The sequence below is a fragment of the Carassius carassius genome, chromosome 43 (genome assembly GCF_963082965.1).
Source record: "Carassius carassius chromosome 43, fCarCar2.1, whole genome shotgun sequence".
In the NCBI taxonomy this organism is placed as follows: Eukaryota; Metazoa; Chordata; class Actinopteri; order Cypriniformes; family Cyprinidae; genus Carassius; species Carassius carassius.
In genome coordinates this window covers 7,402,349-7,425,152 of record NC_081797.1, presented here as the reverse complement: position 1 = coordinate 7,425,152, position 22,804 = coordinate 7,402,349, and the positions used below count along the sequence as shown (strand labels likewise).

Genomic DNA, 22,804 nt, shown 5'->3' with positions numbered 1-22,804 from the left:
CACCTCTGGTGTGACTTTAAATGCAGACCTTGAGCCAAAGACTCATCACCAAACACCAATGGGTTGTACATACACTATATGGACATGTACAAGTGGACAAGTATTGGGACACCCCATTCTTTTCTTGCTCAATTCTTGGCACTTCCAAAACTGTGGCAACAAAGATGGAAAGAATTCATTTATTTTAAAAATGTATTTCTATCTCGGTTTCAACAGTTCTGGAAATGTCTAAAATGAATGTACCCATAAGGTGTTTGGGGAGGTATTCTGCATTTAAAGTCACATCAGAGGTTTATATGCATAAATGCTTAAACATTAAAGGTTTGTACTCATGGAAAAAAAAAAGACAAACCTATATTATTTATACTACTACTACTTCTACTACTGTCGTGGCCAAAAGTTTTGAGAATTACATAAATATTAGTTTTCAAAAAGTTTGCTGCTAAACTGCTTTTAGATCATTGTTTCAGTTGTTTCTGTGATGTACTGAAATATAATTACAATCACTTCATACGTTTCAAAGGCTTTTATCGACAATTACATGACATTTATGCAAAGAGTCAGTATTTGCAGTGTTGGCCCTTCTTTTTCACGACCTCTGCAATTCGACTAGGCATGCTCTCAATCAACTTCTGGGCGAATCCTGACTGATAGCAACCCATTCTTTCATAATCACTTCTTGGAGTTTATCAGAATTAGTGGGTTTTTGTTTGTCCACCCGCCTCTTGAGGATTGACCACAAGTTCTCAATGGGATTAAGATCTGGTGAGTTTCCAGGCCATGGACCCAAAATTTCAACATTCTGGTCCCCGAGCCACTTAGTTATCACTTAGTTAGTTATCCAACTGTTGTTGGATTGTTGGAAGAAGTTGCTGTTGGAGGGTGTTTTGGTACCATTCTTTATTCAATGGCTGTGTTTTTGGGCAGAATTGTGAGTGAGCCCACTCCCTTGGATGAGAAGCAACCCCACACATGAATGGTGTCAGGATGCTTTACTGTTGGCATGACACAGGACTGATGGTAGCGCTCACCTTTTCTTCTCCGGACAAGCCTTTTTCCAGATGCCCCAAACAATCGGAAAGGGGCTTCATCTGAGAATATGACTTTGCCCCAGTCCTCAGCAGTCCATTCACTATACTTTCTGCAGAAGATCAATCTGTCCCTGATGTTTTTTTTTGGAGAGAAGTGGCTTCTTTGCTGCCCTTCTTGACACCAGGCCATCTTCCAAAAGTTTTGGCCTCACTGTGCGTGCAGATGCGCTCTCACCTGCCTACTGCCATTCCTGAGCAAGCTCTGCACTGGTGGCACTCTGATCCCGCAGCTGAATCCTCTTTAGGAGACGATCCTGGCGCTTGCTGGACTTTCTTGGACGCCCTGAAGCCTTCTTTACAAGAATTGAACCCCTTTCCTTGAAGTTCTTGATGATCCTATAAATTGTTGATTTAGGTGCGATCTTAGTAGCCACAATATCCTTGCCTGTGAAGCCATTTTTATGCAACGCAATGATGGCTGCACGCATTTCTTTGCAGGTCACCATGGTTAACAATGGAAGAACAATGATTTCAAGCATCACCCTCCTTTTAACATGTCAAGTCTGCCATTCTAACCCAATCAGCCTGACATAATGATCTCCAACCTTGTGCTCGTCAACATTCTCACCTGAGTTAACAAGACGATTACTGAAATGATCTCAGCAGGTCCTTTAATGACAGCAATGAAATGCAGTGGAAAGGTTTTTTTGGGATTAAGTTAATTTTCATTGCAAAGAAGGACTATGCAATTCATCTGATCACTCTTCATAACATTCTGGAGTAGGCTATATGCAAATTGCTATTATAAAAACTTAAGCAGTAGCTTTTCCAATTTCCAATATTTATGTAATTCTCAAAACTTTTGGCCACGACTGTACATTCAAACATGGGGGAAAAAAAATTTTATTCCAAAAAAAGTTTGGAATAATTTGGAAATATTATTAATCTAAAATAATTTTCTATTTTAATATATTTTTTATGTCATTTATTCCTGTGATGCAAAGTGTCCAGTTTCACATGATCCTTCAGAAATCGTTCTAATATGCCGATTTGAACCATTTCTTATTCATGCTGAAATCATTTCTGCCGTTTAATATTTGTGTGGAAAGTTTGACTGTGATACGTTTCGTAATTCATTGAGGAATATAAAAATAGCATTTACAGCAGTCTGAACCACATGTGCACTATATCGAACGGGTTTTAAACTCATCTGCACGTTTAGCCTCCCCTTGTGTATGGAAGATGTTTGGTCTTTGAATGCAGTTGTTTCGCAGATCAGCATTGGCAGCCTCATGCAGAGACAGTTTACTAATTGAAATGCAGAAATGTGTTTTGCCTCGGTTCTCTCTGAACTGGTGCATAATTTAGGCTGTTAAACATTTCGCTCATGTATATTTGAACAGGTCTTTTTTGCCCGTTTGAAATCTTCAGAGCAAATCTCACCAACTTCAGAAGCCTAGATATATATATATATATAATTATTATTTGCACATTTAATGAAGCATTTGCTGTGTAGATTTCATCATTACTTTTGTCATTTACATTACTTCAGTCTTCAATTTTTTTTTCATCTGTGGTGACAAGAATAAAGAATAATACTTCAAAATATATATTTTCAGTAGGCAGATCTTAACATGCAGAGGTTACGTGACATTGCCTCATCCACAAAAACTTCAACAAATCTATGGCAGGTTAAATAAAATAAGACTATTCAAGGATAAACAAGGTTTGTACCGACCAAAGTTTGAGTGTTCAATTACTGTCTGCCAAGAGCATAAAACCATCAGATTACAGATAAATTCATCCAATATTTAGGGAACACAAAAGGTACATTTCCAGTTTGGGGGCATTAATACTTTTGAATATTGTTGGGTCAATCAGTTTGTGATAACATGATTTAAGAGCATTTGCTTAAATGAATGATTGTGGTTAATCAATTTTATGGACATCTCTTTGGTGATCAGAGTCAATAAGATCTCGTTCTCACTTTCATATCAAATTAATCAGCTGCCATCACACTTCCTTGATCATGCTTTCACAGCTGAAGTCTGGGGCTGATTTTTTATTTTTTGTATAGTTTTTTTTTTAATCGGTTTTTACTAAATATTCTGCTTTATTTTTTATACTAAGTAATTTTATAATGCCAGCCACAACAATGCAAAAATATATTGAATATGTCTGGCCCAGTATTTTTACTCTCTTGGGCGTTATAAAATGAGAGAGAAAGAGACAACAGCATGTTGCAAGAATTTCCCGTCCACAAGACAACTTTAATTATATAATATCAATTATAATTACAGCCACCCACACATATTCTAGAAGCGCTGGCAGTGGCCCAGCTCATTTACACATACAGTATGAGAGCTCAGAGATAAAACTGCACAAAGCAGCATTCATACTCTCTTCACAGGATTTACCCTCTCTGCAATCCGAGCCGTCATGGTTACCACCCAACTCATCACCCATTTACATTTAATCAAAGTGGACATGCCTGATCAATATGTTCCATTAGCTCCAATACGTCTGTGACAGAATAAGCCGACGACATCAGCCGCTAATTTCCCCAGCGATTCCACAGACAGCATCCTGCACTATCCTGCTTTTAAGAGCCTAAACATGGCACGAAGCTCTGTGGTATGCGGCTTTCACACACACACACACACACACACACACTCAGGAGAAAGCAGAGGTCAAGAGTTAGTCTTTGAACTGACTTTCTGAAAGATGTTTAGAAGTGTTTGTGTCTCTCCTTTCATTGTTTATGAAAAAGATTTTTAACAATTAGTTGGCACACGCATGTTGTAAGCACAGCCTGTGAGAATATATGCAATGGCAATTTCAAAAAAGGCATTTTTATATGAGTTTTTTTGCTGTCAGTTTTACAAGGTGAACGGGATGGAGAAAGACTCAAAATGGTTTCAGGTCAAGGCTGACAGCGAAAAATGCTGAAAACAGGATACTCTGCGGGTCAGTGTTCTGTCAATAAACGCGGACTTTAGAGTAGAATGAGAAAACCAAAAAACATAAAAATGTGCTTGCGCTTGTACAAAAATGTAAAACTAACTAAGGTAAACACTGTCAGATCTGTTCCTTTGGAAGCTGTCAATCTAAAACCCTGTCTTTGGGAAAACTAGGTGTTCATTTCAATCTCACGTTTTTTGGAGGTTTTCGAAATTGGACCCCAAACGTGTGTGCAATGGTAAATGTAAATATTATTCTCTGATGCCAGTTATAAAAGCACAAAAATTGTTCCTGCTGCAGTGCAGAGCTCACAAATTAACAATATTGTTCAAAATGATTTGTTCAGACAGCTATTAAACTAATATGGACATTCTATTGGGAAATATAATGTTTCCCAATACGCTCTTAAAAATAAATGTATATTTTACATGCGTTTTGACGTTTGAAGTTTTGGCGTTTTGGAGTTGGTGGACAGCAAAAATAAATGATTAAACTTGGTAATGCATGGCAAGAGTTATGCACATTGATTACTGTTGAATAAAACTTAGATTTTGCACTTATGGAAATCTACTGAGTCTGAAAACCAACCACAGTGATAGAAGTCTCTGCCCTTTATGTGTTTAAGTCTTATAAATCCAAAGTAGAAAAAGAAAAATCACCGCCTTGCATATTTTCAAGCTCAAACAAGCTGAGGTCAGTCTTAACCCTCAGGTTTAAGGGATCCCTCAGATTCTTTCCAGTGTTTACACAACATTCCATAGTCTGAGCTGTCAGTGTCGGTAAATACAGGGCCCTCCGGCTCTGGTGCTCCAAACATTATTGGCCCCTGATGTCATCTGTATGTCTGCCGACGGGCGAAGCATGCATCAACCCTCTGCTATGAATAAAGGAAGCCAAGACATGAATATACCACTTAAACAGAAAAAATATGTATAATATATAATTTTTTAAAAGTCTGTTTACATATGCCTTAAAACATTTTAAAATAAAGTGAAGTGAAGAAGTGAAGTGACATTCAGCCAAGTATGGTGACCCATACTCAGAATTTGTGCTCTGCATTTAACCCATCCGAAATGCACACACACAGAGCAGTGAACACACACACACACACACACACACTGTGAGCACACACCCGGAGCAGTGGGCAGCCATTTATGCTGCGGCGCCCGGGGAGCAGTTGGGGGTTCGATGCCTTGCTCAAGGGCACCTAAGTCATGGTATTGAGGGTGGAGAGAGAACTGTACATGCACTCCCCCCACCCACAATTCCTGCCGGCCCGGGACTCGAACTCACAACCTTTCGATTGGGAGTCCGACTCTCTAACCATTAGGCCACGACTTCCCCATAAAACACAAATAGATGTCAATATGTAATGCATGAGTCAATATGCATTTTATTGGATTTATTACTTCAATTAAACTAAAATTAGCTGTTCATATGTGATGTGCAATTAGTGTGTTGTTAAACAATTATTAATGGTTTTATTTTAAAAGCATGTCAATGTGTGATATGCATTTTTAAGATCGTTAAAGACACTTATTAAATCTCACAAATGCATTACATTCAGCTATTTTATTCATTTTTGTTTTACTTGAAAGTATCTGTCAATATTTAATGCACTTGTGAGATTATATTTTATAATCGTATTTAATCTGCATTAAAATCAAATAGCTGTCAAATTGTAATGCATTTATAAATCTCAGATCATTTTAAAATAAAAACAAATAGATTTCATATTTGTTTAGTAATTGTACTAATTGTCACGATCTTTAGCTGGAGTGCCCATGAGCTCCACTAGAGGGCACCCCATCCGGTACCCTTTACCACTCACCCTGGACTCCATTTCCCATAATCCTCTGCCTGGACACATTAATTGCAATCACCTGTCATTCATCAGATCTCATCATCTGCTCACAGCTGTCTCACATTAGAAGGACTTTAAAAAGTAGCACACAGACTTTCTGACTTTGCTAGTGATTGAATGTTTTATAGCTCTTCCATGGTTTCGAAGTTTACGTGTTTCTAGTTTCTCGCCATAGTGTTTTGATCCCTTGACTGTTTTCTCATTTATGATTTTTTTTTTTGCCTCTGCTGACAATTGCCTGATTATCTGGATTACTCTTTTGCCTTGCCACTGTCACATTGTTTGCTGTTGTTGATCATGCCTTTTTTACCACAATCTTATTAAAGGCTTGCATTTGGATCCCCACTTCATTGTTACGCCTCCCTCGTTACAGAATCACCATACCTGGATTCAGATGCTTTGTGAGCATTTACAGATTAATCATCTACTTCACCTCCAGCAATAGGACCTGTCTATTGAGGAATCCGTTCACCTATTATGTGATTATTTTCATACCGTGTGCCATTTTTTGATGAGACTAAGGGCTTGTTCCATTTTGGACTCAATGAGCCTATAAAATCATTGCTACCCGGAGGGGACTTTAATTGTAGTTTGCGGGACACCATGGATTTTGCTCTCGTTAGTTGGTTCCCCTTTTACCATGGGAAAAGCAGAGTCTCTGCCCAAAATGCCTGCCAACTCTGAGCCTTTTTCAAAATGGCTGCCAATCCAGAAACTTTTTGCAAGATGGAAAAAAAAGGGCCTCGTCACTTCATGGCTGATCTTCCAGAGTCTCGTCGCATCTCGGCTGATCTTCCAAAGTCTCGTCGCGTCTAGGCTGATCTTCCAGAGTCTCGTGGTGTCTCCGCTGATCTTCCAGAGTCTCGTCGCGTCTCTGCTGATCTTCCAGAGTCTCGTCACGTCTCGGCTGATCTTCCAGAGTCTTCTCATGTCAAGCCTGCCAAGCCAGAGTCTGCACACGCCAGGTCTGGCAAGTCAAAGCCTGCTCATGCCAGAGCCTCCGGCCTTTAGGGATGTCAGGCCACAGTCTTCAGCCATCTCGGATGCCATTTCAGTGTTTAAGAGCACCACAAATGTTGCATTTGAAGACACAAAGTCAGTCCCAAGGCATTCAAGGCTGGCATCCAGTGTGGAGGACCCTCAAGTTCATGTCGTTGCGAGCTGCTGGCATTCCAAAGGTCTCTACGCTCATGAGCTATGCAGTTTCCACGCTCTCTAGTGACACTAGTTTTTCAACGCTCCCAAGCTTGCTGGCTGCTACTCACCCAAGTTCCCCAGACACAGCACCATCAGTCTGGGAATTAGACAATGTACACTCTGTCCTGCCAGTATTTGCTCACCCATTCTCTGTGTTTGGGCTGCACACAAACCTGTAGTTTTCCCAGAGGTGGCAGCCTTCGCTGCAGAACCTCATGAGGTGGTGGCGACCACTCTACTCCCTGAATCTGATCTCAAGTCTAGCCCAGAGAGAGCTCCTGATCCCGAGTTTGGAGGCCGTCTGTGAACTCTCTGCTTGTCCTGTTACGGCAATTGAGGTAGTCCGTGTACTCTCTACCTGTCCTCTCACGGCTAAGAAGGCTGTTTCTGAATTCTCAGACTGTCCTGTCATGGCTATGGAGGCCATCCGTGAACACTGCCTGTCCTGTTACGGCTAAGAATGCCATTTCTGAATCCTCATTCTATCCTTTCATGGCTATGGAGGCCATCTGTGAATTCTCTGCCGATCCGGTTATGGTTAAAAAGGCTGTTTCTGAACTCTTAGTCGATGCTGTTCTGACATAAAATGTATTATTACTTATAAATATTATACTGTTGCATTCCTTGCCATGGAACAGGGTGATAAATAAACTGTCTACAAAGCATCCATGTATACATATTTCAAGAACTCACTGGAAATAACTGCACCATCCTGCCTGGCATATTGTATTTAACATCCTCTCAATTAGAATGCGCGGATTCTAATCCATCACATTATTTAGGATGATTATGCAAATTGGGATGCAGGGACAGAGAGACAACAGGGGAGGTGGAGCCATGTTCACATTGCATCGCTGCTCTTTTAAAGTAGGACAGGCATTTGTTTTCTTACATTGTTTGCTCTGTCTTTCCCATTGTCTTGGGAGTGTGAGGGAGAGTTATGTAAGCTAGGTTGCCAGCAGATGAGCGTGGACACAAGCAGAGGGTTTCAAACCCTCACGCCATATGAAGCAAAGTTATTTTGGTGGCTCGTGAAGCACACTTAGAATTAGCGTGAAAAGACGACATGGTGAGGGGCAGATGGGCTTGCTGCAGTGACACAAAGAGAACGAAACTGGAGAGAACAAGAAAAAAAGACTTATTGTCTTGAATTATGGATGAAGTTTCTTTTTCAAGAAGTAATTCGGCAAACTTTTTTATTCAAAGCTACGTCACAAAAAGGGCCTTTAGAAGTCAACATGTTTATTTCCAGATAATACAACAAGTCTGTCACTGGTCTATGTTCCACCAAAATGCATGTCAAAGCTGCTACTGCCATATTGCGAGTATATTCTATAATAATGCTACTTAAATAAATCACAAGCAACAACAAACCACTGAAAGAAAAAGAAGCACAGCAAAGGTAAATAAATAAATGTACATTGGTAATAAAAATGCACTGGTTTTATAACAAAAATAATGATAATAATAATAATAATAAACAACAATGGCTTAAAATAAAAAAATAAATATTGATGATTATGGTAATAAGGCTTAATATAAATAACTAAAATCACAAACAACAAATAAAACAATGAAAACAGTAGTATTGTAGTAGGCCTAGTAAATAAATATAATAATAATGCTTAAAAATACACCTAATACAAATCACAAACAACAAACCGATCAAACAGTAGCAACAATAATAAATAATAGTTTCCATATCTTGTATTTGTTTGTGCTTCCAGTCTGCTTCCTCTATCTACAGTTTACATATTTTTTTTTCTTCTACACGCACTGAATTCCATCTTTTACATTACACCACTCTAAACCCCAAATATGCAGTGCAGACGTTTCTGTCCTTGTGGATTGTGCTGTAATTATAGGACAGAGTCATAATAGTGCTATGGTGTGGAGACAGCGAATGCTTTGAGCCTGTCACGCGTGTGCAGGTGGTGTAATTATGAAGTGTCTGGTTTGAGGGGCCTGAAGGGCCCGCTGTGGCCTTCACACCGCTCTGCTGTCAAACTGAAATAATGTCATCAGGGAGACAAGCAGGAAATGAGCATCCGCCTGACGGGATGACCCTCCAAGGGCTTTCACCGCGAATCCCGCAGGATTGGCAAGCACATTTGCCAATATCTGCACTCATTCATGCATTTTTAAAGATGCAATTTACACGCAAAAACAATGAAGCTTTCACGCCTGCTTTCAGAGCATCACAGCGCCTGTTCCTGCCCCAGAGCACTTAAAAATCAATATGGGAGGCAGAGAAAACGATGCTCAAGAAATCTTACCAATAAAAAAAATATATACATTTTGAGCATAAGAGACTTTCAAACCTCCACAGCAACAGCAACGGTGGCCACCTGGGAAGCCCTGTTGTTCAAGATCAAAATCTGTAGTCCATTAACAATCTAATTTGTAAATTAAGGCTCCCCGACCAAAGGAGTGGGACAGATCTGAAACCAAATCCCACTGAATCAGCAATCCCTAATGTAATTCAAACGAACCCAAGGAGATTTGAGTGATTTTTGCCTTGACTGAGCCAAGTGGAAGAATCAGAGATCCATGCTGATGTTTGCTGCATTATGACTCATCTGCGGAGCCCCGAGCCAACTTGATGCAGCTATCAGGACGGCCTCCCTTGAGGGGCCTGGATCCGTATCACACATTAATCTCATAGCGAGGGGTGCTGATCCAGGATCAGGCTCTCCAACCTGTCGAGGAGGCGAAACCGACCCTGAAACAGCGCATGTTCTGCAGCTTCACGTAGCAGACGGCTAGAGTTCAGCCTGACCTCACAGCATCCAGTCTGCTAGAGACCAGTCACTTCATGACAGTAAGGTTATATCAAGAGCAAAACCAGACCTGCTTACAGACTGAATACACAATTCTAGCTCGCAACAACAATAAATATAATATTTATAAACACTGTTACATGTTTTCTTTTATTAAGATTGCTACAAAATAAAACATTAAACAATTGAAATTGTCATTTAATAATAATAATAAAAAGTGATTATATTTTAATTACTTGATCATTTTTATTATTATTATTATTATTATTATTATTATTATTATTATTATTATTATATCTATAAATAGCATGTAACATTCCATTTTTATTGTAAGCATAATATCAATAATATAATGATACTGATATTAATATTTATGAATATAAGTTATATTAATTAATATTAATACGTTAAATAGTAGGAACTGTTAATTCAAAAATGAAAACTGAATGAAAAAAATGCCATTATTTACTGACCCCTATGTCATTCCAAACCAGTATGACCTTTTTCAAAAACAGAAAAAAAAGGGTTTGAAAGACATGAGTGTGCATGAATGCATGACAGTTTTCATTTTGAGGTGAACATTTCCCTTTAAGACAGACAAAGAAACTCGGAGAGATCTGAAATTGACTGCCACGGTACATTCACAACTTCAAAGAAGTCGTTTCTTTATAGATGAACCATTTTATTCAGCCTTCTTTTGCGGCTCTGACTCCATGCACATCTGATCTATTAAAGAGACTTGCCCGTGTTTGATGTCTGGATGTATCTGCAATGCTCTATTTTATTTTCCTGCTCAGTGAATGACTGACGCTGCAGCCTCTTTATTTTGAGTAAAAAAATTAAAAAAAAAAAAAAAAAACAAGATTAACAATACAGAACAAAAGGATATTCTGTGAAATACTGTATGCACTGGCCAAGCTTCTCTGTTAGCAGTGCGACTGACTGCTTCTGCATGATGTAACGTGTCTAATGAGGTGTATCATGTGAATGGCTGGAAGGCGATCTCATCCGCCATTGACCCTCTTATTGGTTTTCAAAGGCTGCAGGCACAAACAGATCAGAGACGTATTGACAAATGAGAGGAGAGCATTGAGTCTGTGTTATGTGACTGATCAATGAAGCACTAATCCCTGCTCTCACAGAGACATTCCTGCTGATTAGCATCTGCTCCCATCATTAAGCACTAGCAGATGGCCTGTAGCACACGGCTAATAAAAGTGCGCATCACATGTGATCTTTTGTCTGTGATGCGCTTCTGCATGACTCAACTGAAGTAAAGGACATTACAGTGTTGAATCTGTCTGGACACCCAGCTCAGTTTCCCTCTTCCTCTGATGCCTGGATTTTCAGACGTTATCCAATCCCTGCCCGATGATTAGCTACAGAAATAATGACTAGTGCTGTCTACAATGCACGGAACATTTAAAATAAAAAGCTTAATCAAGGTTAAATAATACTTTTGGTGGATTCTTTTGCTTTACAATTTTAAAAAAAAAATAGTTGAGTGACATTTAGGCTAACCCGAACTGATTCACAAAATTTTGGCTATGTTAACATATAGTATTCTTCCAAATAAAATAAAGTAAAAAGGCCTTACATGGAAAAAGCATGGCAATGTATTGTTGTATTCTCAAGCATATGACTGGCCAAAAAACAAAACTCAAGTTATATGAGGTACATGCAGCTAATGATCTCTACATTGCAAAATCCCAAGGCTTCCCACTGAGAAAAAAAATAAATAAAAATTTAGTTGATTTCCTATATATGAAGGTCAGTGAGACGGAGTTCTTTTTTCCTTCAGTTTCTTTCATTTTTTTCAGTCAGCATGATAGCCGGCAGCACAGAAACACAACATAATGGCCTCTTGTGGCAGCCTCTGAAAGTCCTCGCCACACTTCAGCGGTTAGCAGAATAACTCTTCCCGCTTCAATTACCTCCCCGTCACCTCCTCTCTGGACAGGATGATGGGGAACGAGAGAGGGGAGACTGCAGCCAGCTTCGTGTGAAGGTACATTAACATTTGTCAATCAGTTGGCAGGAACATGACAAACAAAGTGTAAACCACTCAGAACGAAGAATAATATATAATCCACGTAGAAGATTTGAATGCTTGTAGTGGTTTCCCTGCCAACAGGCTCTCAAAAACCAGCGGACCACATCTTAGGTTGAGTGTTTTTGCAAGCCAAGCGAGGATGTGCTGTATTGGAAGCGGTTTAATAGACAGCAACAAATCCAGTGAAAAGACAAAAGCAAACCTGACATGAAAAGACGAGCTCGTCGCAGACACTGCGCCATTGTTTGCTTTGTGAAAAGAGTTCACAAGAATGAACCATCTTCCTAATTAGTCACACACTATTAGCTAGCTTAATTACCCAGAGCCCTGAAGCCACAAGCCTCTCTGGCATGATCAGACGCTCCATTTCATTGTAGAGAAAATGGGCGTCTCTTATCTGACTTTGATGAGGTCGACAAGCCAGAAGCAGCTGGCATGCTTAATTTTTTTATGTGATCTCCTTCAGTTTTGTCAGTTGGAACCTAATTAACAAAACAGCCAATGGCAGCAATTTGTTAGGCGTCTTGTTCATAATCAGAGTAACATGCTGCTCAAGATTGTGATCAGGAGACAGAGAGATAGTGTAACGCCGAGGTAAGGTCTCTCCGGGCAAACGTTTCTGTGACATAAGATGGACATTATCTGGGTTTTAATCTCATTATGACAGTGATTTTCTAGGCCAAACATTGCAGGAGCAGAATTGAAAAACACAATGCATGCAGTATACTCTCAAAAAAAAAAAAGGTACCAAACTGTCAAAATAAGGTATGAAGATGTACCTTTAGCTTTTGTACTTATAGGATACCCCTCCACCTCCCCCTTTCAGACAATGTTGCTCTAGACTAGCAGTTCACACAGTAGCAAATATGAAATATGGTATAAAAGAAATAAATGGCCACCTACGTGTAGTCTGACAAAAAAAAAAAAAAAATAATCATTTAATAATCATAATCAGTCTTTTCCTTCATTGTTATTCTTTTTTTTAAGCAATCTAATGATTGCAAAGTAAAGAAAGTTGGTTTGTTGCCCTGAGGCAACATCATGCAATATCGGAGGAATAGAAGCAATAACAACTGAACTCACCTGCATTTAAACGCAATACAGTCAATAAGCCTGTGGTAGGAAACAGAGCATGCTTTTTGCAAAGAATCTATAAATGCATGGCTTCAGATGCATTTAAAATGTTCTAAGAGCCTTTCTTTAACTAGAGCCAGCCAGAAGAAGTCCAGTCGAGTGGAAGGGATTAAAAACATGAAGTGCTATTTTCAGACAGCACTGTACAAAACAGCAGCCATCCCAGAGCTAAGCTGCCCAGGGCTGCCCTGTGCAATGGATGTGAACCCTCTGGCCTCATGTCAAAACACTCAATATCCTCTGAAAGTTCAACACAATTAACATTTAACACTGCTTATGGTGCATGAATAATCTTCTGAAGAATTAATGCTCCAGTTTAAGAAATACTTTACCATTTATGAGTACTTTCTGCACTGCATTACAGACCATGCAACCTGCTTGGCCCGGTTCCCATGGGGAATAGCTCCTGTCACAAGACAAGCTGTACTCTTAAGGGTCTACGGGGGCAGCCAGGCAAAGCCAAGCTGAGGCATGAGCGTGTGCTTGGAGTCATCATCAGCCATACTTTTCTCACCTTTTCTTTCTCCAGTGTCTCTGAAGGTTACATTTCTATGCAGATCATTTCCTGTAAAGCCCAGGAAAAAGCTGGCTGGCCTTCTGCCGTCACTGTCTCAGTCCCAAAAAGGGCCTCTGAATGATTACTGGTCAGAGAAAGGATCTACAACAAGAGTTTGAGCTTGGACGTTACCCCCCTCATTCCAGTCCCCTATATAAATTAGCATTTGAAAGGACTTGTGGAGGCGAAGACTGTGAAGAAGAAGGGGAAGACAGAGAATGGCAATAGTAAAGTGCATAGGTTCCCCTCACAGTCAAACCATTATTCTTCTACTAGTTTTGAGGGTCTTCTAAAAGAGCCCTTTGTCAAGTCTGTAGGTATTTCGCTTTGCTAATGGATCCTCATTATGACATTCTACTCCTTGAGGAACTGGATATCAAATCTTCAGACAGTGAGCTCTTCATATTCAAAGTCTTTAGTTGATGATTTATATAGCACTTTATACAATACAGAATGTGTCAAAGCAGCTTTACAGTAGTAAATTCGGAGAATATCCTTACCACTATTTTCAATACACTTGTACTAACACTGGAGGACTGGTGATGTCAAGGTCCAAAATAACAAAACCGCATAATAAAAGTAGTGACAATTCACTGAAAATCTTGAAATCCACTCTAGATCTAGTATAGACGTAACAAAGTCTGAATCGTGAACAAGTACTTCTCATTTAAACGTTTGGATGGATCAGTTCATATCAGAATGATATGTTCATGAGTCAGACTGATTTGATTCGGTTCCAATGGTTCCAAAAAGGTGGACAATTTCCAGTAAATTTTGGAAACATTCCAGGATTTTTTGGAATCTTCCAGGGACTTTTGGAAAGTTTCCAAACATTTTCCATCCCTTTGCAACCCTATTTATCACTTAGGCCCATGTTCCAAACCCGTAAAGCGATTGAAAAATAAATTAATATGATTTGATGAAATCCTGAAGAGCTTTCTGACCCTGATTGGGCATCAATGGAAACGAAACGTTTAATGGCTCAAAAAGGTAGTGGAAAGGACTGGCAGTGGAAACTGACATGGAAGAGAAGAAATGGTTGAATAAAGTCGTTATTTTGGTTTTCTTTGTGTACAAACATTATTCTTGTAGCTTCATAAAATTAAGGTTGAACCACTGATGTCACATGGACTATTTTAACAATGTTCACATTTTGTGTTCCTAAGAAAAGCAAGCAAGCAAATAAAGGTTTGGAGTGACATGAGGGTGATTACAGAATTTCCATTTTCAGGAATTCCAACAGGAAAAGCAATTGCAAAAAGTGTTGTACATACGGTTACACTTTGTACCAGCGTTTTACCTTAACTGATCCTAGTTTTAACAACTACCTCCTTATCTCACCACTTTTTTTAACCACTCTTCCTGACTCATTTCTCACTACATGGTGGTATTTGCCAAGCAGCTGTCAGCGAGAAGATTCCCGGCTCACAGACACATCAGCTATTGAGTGTCAACAGCCTTGTAATCATGGAGCCTTGCCCAACAGGAAGCACTTAAATCATGCCTAGAAAAGCATTTCATATTCTCCATTCTCAAAAGTGTTTACCCACAGGTGCCTCACCAAACAAACAAGACATTCAACTTTGGCCCAGATAAAAACCATTTAATCACTAAATGCGTGACCTTAATTGCGTTATTTCCTTATCACTTCCCGTGTGCATTTAGTTGTGAAAGGTTGTTTGCAGACCAGACAAAGATGTTGGCGATTCTTGCTATTGTAAAGTCATGCAATGTGTAACCTGTCACTGATCCATCGTGTAATGTGAACACAACAGCAATTGAATGCTACCCCAGATAGTCGTGCAGTGTGAAAACAGTGATCCGACGACTTTGAAAATCGTAAAGTGAGAACTCTGCATTTATTGTAACAGTTTTAACTTAAAAGTATACTATGATTCACAAATCGTTATTTTAGTGAATCAAAAACAGTTCTAGAAACTAGATTCTAGAAACTAAAGACTTCGAGTCAGTTTTCAATTAATAGTTACCAGTTTGTAAAGGGCAGTGTTTCAGAATGATTCAGAGATAGAAATGCTTCATATACAAGCCAAAACAGACATAACTAAAATAAACCCCAAATGACCCACAATTACAATTGTTCAAGGTTTTTTTTTTGCCCATGCATACCATCTCAGACTGGAGGTATGCAGATGAAGCCCTCTGCTCTCGCCTCGAGACGAGCACTGGGTCATTGCATTCTTCCCCGGCATTAACGCCAGAGCGGACAAGCCATTTGATCCTTTGTGACGGGGCCGCCGGTCCAATTGAAATTTCCTGCCTGCTGACTAGAGAAGCCGAGCTCTGTGTGGCTGTTCCAGTGAGGACCCAGTCATCCTGACACTAATGGAATAGCCCAGCGCTCACAAATCACCACACAGAAGCTTCTAAAAGAACCCAGAATGACCGGCCAAACACCCCGCCATCACCCAGCTCTAATCTCCCTCAAAACAGGCACATTAAAAGAGAGCGGCTGACAGCCATAACAGAGAGGGGGGCCGGGGAACAATACTGCTCCATCCACCACATGTCTTACCGTTGGGTCTTATTGTGGCCCTGGCTGGGAGAAGATTTTTGTATAATAGCTTCCTTTCCTGTTAGAGGAGAGAAATTTTCTCGTCTCTCATCACTCCACCTCTTTATTCTCGCTAGTTTTTGGCTCGGTTTGGATGCCAGTCAGGATGGGTCAGGGAGTCGGAGCTAGTCGTTCGGACTCTTCACGTTATGTGGGTGTTGCGATATTCACGGTCTGCTTTAAATGGAAAAGAATAATACATCTCGTTATATAAAGCACCAGAGAATAAGTTATCAAGGGATTTTCCAAAGCTGTGGAAAATATTTATAGGGTAACCATCGTTGCTCTTAAATACTGCATTGCAGATTACTTAAGCGCCTTCGTTCAAGTGGCACTTGAAGCAATCATCTTCAAAAACGGCACTTAAGGACACTCAAAATATATAGATTAAAAAATATTTAAATTGCCTATTGTGCCCAAGTGCATGATCCAAAGTTTTATGCTTCCAACCACAGGTCAAATGCTGTAGTTCCATCAATGTAAGTTTGCGATGCTGTTTGCAAATGTTTATTTGAACTATGGTTTCAGCAATCACCAAATCATTGAATGCATGTTGGTAGCGATCGTTGGTAATGATGGATCTTAAGACCATTTTTGGCTAACAAAAATGTTTTGGACAAACAACTTAGCTAGGCCTATTTTATGAAGTGGAAGATTTCGTATGAATTTGTACAAATAAATCTTATAAAAATGTATGATTTTTAGCAAAAGGCCTGCTCTAAACATTACCGCCATAAGACCGAATAGATCATACAAAAATGTAGGCCTTTCTATGAGATCGTATGAATTAATACAAATTAATGACTAATTCGCCAAAACATAAAATGGTTACTAATTGCCATGTTTAAATAACAATTAGTTTTCATTGCTTTGGGGGATTTCTTTGTTTTTGACTGTGAAATACCACTACTATTAATAAATTAATATGATTAAAAATAAGATATTTTTCTTAAGCTTCCTTGCAATTTGCTGTTTCACAATGGTATAGGAGTTAAAAATGCGATGCCGCATTATTCCTAATTTACCTTATTAGAAAATGAAATGTGTAAAATCATGATTGATTTCTTTTCTGTCCTTCTCCAAGAACAATGACTGCAAATAGAGTGAAGAATTGCAACAAAATCCGGCAGCGAGGCACAGCAGAGGCTTCCTGATTTAAGGTAGCAGGTGAAATACGATTACAGCTGATGAGAGCCAAGGGGCAGCAGGAAACCGAATGAAGCGTAAACACCACTCTCTCTCATCAGGACCGCTGGCCGGGGAGGGAGACAGATGAATGAGACGCATCCACCCTTACTGCAGCACTGCAGACAGTGATGGAGTGGCACAATATCACAACTACAGATGGAGAGATAGATGGGCTCGTAGGGCAGCATGAGAAAGATAAACGGAACCGAGAGCGAAGGATCGCGTTGATATACGAGCTGGTGGTTTTACAAGGCCTGTCCAGCTAGTTAAACGACTCTCATCATAAAACAAAGCCATCGGACAGCCATCCATCTAAAAACAGGCAGTCTAAATGAAACCGTAGCTTGGGTTGGTTCTTAGAAGACAATTAGCCAAGTAAATAAAAAGATATAAAAATTATCCATATATACTGTGTTGCACAATGAATTTTCCCTCTGGGATTCCTAGTTAATTTCACAATTAATTACAAAGAAAAGGCCAGTAACACTTTAAATTAAATGCAAAATTTTGACTTGGAAAGACTTAAGTGCTAAAAAGTATTTCATGTAACTTCAAAAAATATATTTTTTACATCGTAGCACTATATTAGATTGTATTAACATTAAAAGTATGGCAAATATTGAGAAACCAGTTATCTTTGTTTTATATTTGACAGATTTTATTTTTTACATTTGCCAAACATATCTAACACTGCTCATTAATTAATTTATATACACTGAACAAACTTATAAATGCAACTCGTTTTTGCTCCATTTTTCATGAGCTGAACTCAAAGATCTAAGACTTTTCTATGTACACAAAAAGCCTATTTCTCTAAAATATTGTTCACAAATCTGTCTAAATCTGTGTTAGTGAGCACTTCTTTGCCGAGATTATCCATCCACCTCACAGGTGTGGCATATCAAGATGCTGATTATACAGCATGATTATTGCATATAAAATTTTTCATATAAATCTTTTACATTTTTGAAAATTAACCAAGGGTTAGATAAACAAAACAAAACAAAAAAAAACACATATACATACATATATATACACATACATACATATATATATATATATATATATATATATATATATATATATAACACACTTTTTTTTTTTTTTTTTTTTACACACACACCACATTACATTAAATACACTTGACATGTTTCTGTGGACTTCAGCAACCGTAAAAGCAGACCATGATGAGTCAGACCATTAAATCTCTACATGACCTCAAGAACAACCATCTCAAGTGCTTTAATAGTATCACGAAGTAGATTTACAGAAATGTCCTAATACATCAACACTTTCTTGCTCATTGAATGGAAGTCTCGAGTGGACCTAATGAAATGTCCCACCGCTTTCTCTAACAGCTTTATTAAACTCTGTCTGGAGATTCTAGCATCCACCCCAATACAAAGAGAGATGTCGCATGTGAATGGAAAACATCAGATAGCCAGTATAACCTTATCCAAAGGAAACCCAACAACAATATCATGAACGCCGTTCTTCTAGGTGCATAAAAGGCCACAGTCCTTCACGTATCGGAAAATACCAGCAGCACAGAGCTATTGTTCTCCCTGACATACAACTGATATTTATACACGGACTGTCAGTGAACAACAAAGGCTCAGGTTTCTCTAGGTTGCATGTGGATCCTTTGTTCTCTTTGGATAGCGAGAGAAAGAGAGATACAGCAAAGAGGTACAGCAAAACCCAATCAACAGATAGACAAAACAGCACAACAATGACAGGTACTGAGAGATCATTCACAAATACAAAACATTACATAACTGGGAGTCGACGTATGACAAGTTCTAGAAAAGGTCATAATGCAAGAGGCAAAAATGGGAAAACCAATGTGATAGCTGACCTTCTTTACTGTTTTAAGAGCAACTCCCAAATAATTCTCTAGGAACAAGGGGGAAAAAAAGAAAGTGTATCACTACATAAAGCAACCAAGGCTTGGATTTAAGTTATATGAATAAAGATACATCCCTCCAGGGCTGGAAAAAAATCACCTTGTAAACAAGCAGAAAAATTAACATCCAGTCTTTAATCTGACAGGAACTAGTTCTTTTCAGCTCAGCATTACCTTCAAGCAAGGTTTCCTACCTTTGTGCTTGTCAAAAGAGCAGGGTAGCTTGGCAACAGGAACAAAGATAAAGTCAATGGAGTCCAAAGGGGTAAGATGCCACGGCCCCCCTTCAAACACATCCAACAAACCTCTCAATGAGATAAAAAGCACATTTAGGAAGCAGACATCGCTTAACTCACAGCAGGACAAATGGACTCATGGTGGTGTCTCCTGGCAGGAAACCTTGAGCTGGACCAGGCCAGACAACAGGAAGAGAAAGTATCAACAGGTGCTCCAATCAAGCATGGCCTCTGAACAGCTGGCTTCAATCTGACAATTTACACTTAATCTTCCCTCAATAACTTTGAAATCTGATACATTTGGAGACATAGTGGGCATATTATATATAACAAAATATATATATATATATATATATATATATATATATATATATATATATATATATATACACATACATATATATACATATACATATATATATATATATATATATATATATATATATATATATATGAATATACATAAATATTGATAGATAGATAGATACACACACACACACACACACACACACACACACACCTATCCATCTATCTGAACAAAAAACAAACAAGAACACTGGACTGATGTACATTTTTTTTTTAATTAAGATTTTTTAATGTACATTTTTCTTCTCTCCAACATAGAGAATGCTGATAAATAAGGCTAGTTTTGAAAAGCTTTAAATCAAAGCACAAAAAGAAAATCCATATTTAATACTTTTACAATTACATTTTTTTACATTACAGTTATTTACAGAATTTGTGGTATTTTGCCCATTTTTTACACAAGATTTGACAAGAAATTACGATACTTCTTAGTAACCACAGACCTAAAGATGGTAGACGTCGTTTAATTTTCCGTAAATAAAAACAAGGCAGTGAGGGAAAAGCCCAGTGTAACTTTAACAAAACAATTTTTTTTTTTTTGAAAATGTATTTTAAATGTTGTGTCAGCAAAACAATCAATTTAATTTCTGAAAAATGAAAATTATATAGTGTCCACATACAATAATGGTCCGCTGCGTGAAGCAGACCTAAGTTTGAATTGCATTAACGTGACGATTTGGATTCTTCTTTAGTGCATTTTTCATGGTAGCCAACATGAGTAAAATGAGCGAGAATACTTCCGAATATCTTTAATTGCGCTAGTAATAATTCATTTGGAGTTATATGTTTCCCTGAAGGAAGATTTGGCGATAGAAAAGGAACTGCCAAACACTGCAGGATCTGGGAAATATTTAAGGCTACTTAACGTGCGCGTTGTTCAGTTATCCGACAAAATAATGCATTTGGTAAAGTCTGAGGCGTGTTACGCTTCAGGAGAGACAAAGGAAATAACAGCGGATGAACCATAGACTGTATAAGGGATGAACATCCCACAGCGCCCTCTGTCGGTCGAGGCTTTTCAGTTCTCGGTTTAGCACCATAACATACGGTACCAGCATGCAGAATGTCAGCGTCAGCAGCTGTTATGCTGAATATGCTGATGACGGATAATAAAAATCTCTCGGAATGAATATCTTAAATCCCAATAGGTCAGAGGGAACTGATCAATAAATGAATCACGAGACATTCACCACTCTAATGCATTAGAGAGGCATGTTAGGTAGAAGTTTAATGGCAGAAAAATAAAACCAGAGCATAAAGCTTAAATTAACACTTTTTTTTTTAACTGCGCAATTTCCCCTTTCTTAAAATATTTCCTCATGTTCAACAGAACGGTAAGCCTGGCCAGCAGGCGAGGGCTTTGATTGGCTAAAATCTAGTTTTTTGAGTGTACAAACCAAGCGTTTAATACACCAACACAATCATCATACTTTTACTTTAAACCAACATTTCTGGCTTGAGCGTAGATACTTTGTGGCTTATACAACTTGAATTTGTTAACCTACATAAAACTGAATCCCTCATCTCGTTCAAATTGTGTTTAATAATCTTAAAAAAGAAAAATACTGCAGTTGAAAACACCCGCTCTTTTGGTAGCTTAATATGAAAGCTAGCTTTCTGTTTGGTTGAACAAATTTACATAACATTCATATGGTACTGTAAAAGATTATCAAATAAAACCTCGCACGCACATAGGAGACAGTTTGCCAGTTAAGTGGAGCTGATCGATTGTCTCAATTTAAAGCCAGCCATTTTTTCCCACTTGACGTGTGCTTATAAAGTGCTAAGGATTAAAACTGCAAAAAATAAAAAAATAAAAAAAACCCTCTGTGGGGTTTGTGAAGCCTTTAGAGTCACAATAAAACTTTTTTTTTTCTTCAGTGAAACATTAATTTTCAGTCATATAGGGATGGAAATGTGGTTAACAAAAACAATAAATAAAAAAAAGAGAATATTTGTTACACATTTTTTCGCTTCCATTTCTTTCATGCTCACTAAATTGTTTTCCAAAGCATCCCTTCTATTCATAAAAATTATTTTGTGACCTTTTTAAAAGAAATAAAACCTTGCGACTATTTAAAAACAAGTCTGGTCTATTATTAACTAGGCACATTGTAACATGACGGATGGAAAAGGATGGAAACATATAGAATCTTAGTCACTGCGTTGCAAACTGCAATTTGACTCCACTCACTTTGATTATTAGTATCTTCATTAGTCAGATGTCCTTCAGAAACTGAATTTTGCTGTCTTTCAGCATGATGCCACTTGCTGTTATATATCTTTTTGATTTTCACAGGAAGTCTGTGTGTGAGAAAGTGCCTGCGGTGGGTTTATCTGACATGTACTGTTCCCCAAACTCGTGCTCCAGGTCCCTGCTCGTGTTCATAGGTGTATGTGAGGGATGGAAGGCACTGTGCAGTATGCTGGCCGCTGAAAATCAGGAAACAATCCCTTTAAACTTCCTGTCCAGGCCTGACGCCCATCGAGCCCACAGGTATGTGCTTCTTACTCTGGTTTATAAGTCCATGACCAGAGACCAGCAGCCCTGCATGGAGGGATTGTGGGATAGTGGAAGATGAAGAGGGGGCCGAATCAGCAGAAAAAGATCTCTCCGTCCGGGGTAGAGCCTGGAACCACAGTGCTCGGAGAATCTGTGAAGAGAGAAAAACTCATTTTACTTTTGAGCTTTTCAAAGTAATCACACTAACAACATGAAATGGCATTTACAACACATTGAACTTACATAATAAAGTGAAAAACAATATTCAGTGGTATAATAACAGTGTAGGTTGGGAGTTTATTTTATCTGTCAGAATTTGAGCGCACTGTAAAACATATGTATGGAAAAAATTTATAGCCTGCCGGTTATTATAACAAATCAAGATTTAAGCATTATACTGCATGACTGATGACCGTTTCTGAAATAAATTATTGTAGTAATTGAGAAATGCCATGTC

The 22,804-nt window shown here is 38.6% G+C and overlaps 2 protein-coding genes across 11 annotated transcripts in view; both read right to left on the bottom strand.

The window, feature by feature from the left end:
* LOC132125142 (cytosolic carboxypeptidase 4-like) overlaps window positions 1-19,695 on the bottom strand; it is a 202,984-nt gene extending 183,289 nt beyond the window's left edge. The window contains exon 1 of the mRNA XM_059536392.1: window positions 19,437-19,695. The gene's annotated coding sequence lies outside the window, so the exon portion shown is untranslated. The remainder of the gene's footprint in view (window positions 1-19,436) is intronic.
* A 1,984-nt stretch (window positions 19,696-21,679) lies between these two features.
* The window catches only part of akap13 (A-kinase anchoring protein 13), a 93,344-nt gene continuing 92,219 nt past the window's right edge, over window positions 21,680-22,804 (bottom strand). For all 10 annotated transcript variants that reach the window (XM_059535831.1, XM_059535835.1, XM_059535832.1 and 7 more), the window contains one exon: window positions 21,680-22,498. In XM_059535831.1, coding sequence (XP_059391814.1) covers window positions 22,440-22,498 — 59 coding nt within the window. In that variant the 3' untranslated portion in view covers window positions 21,680-22,439. The remainder of the gene's footprint in view (window positions 22,499-22,804) is intronic.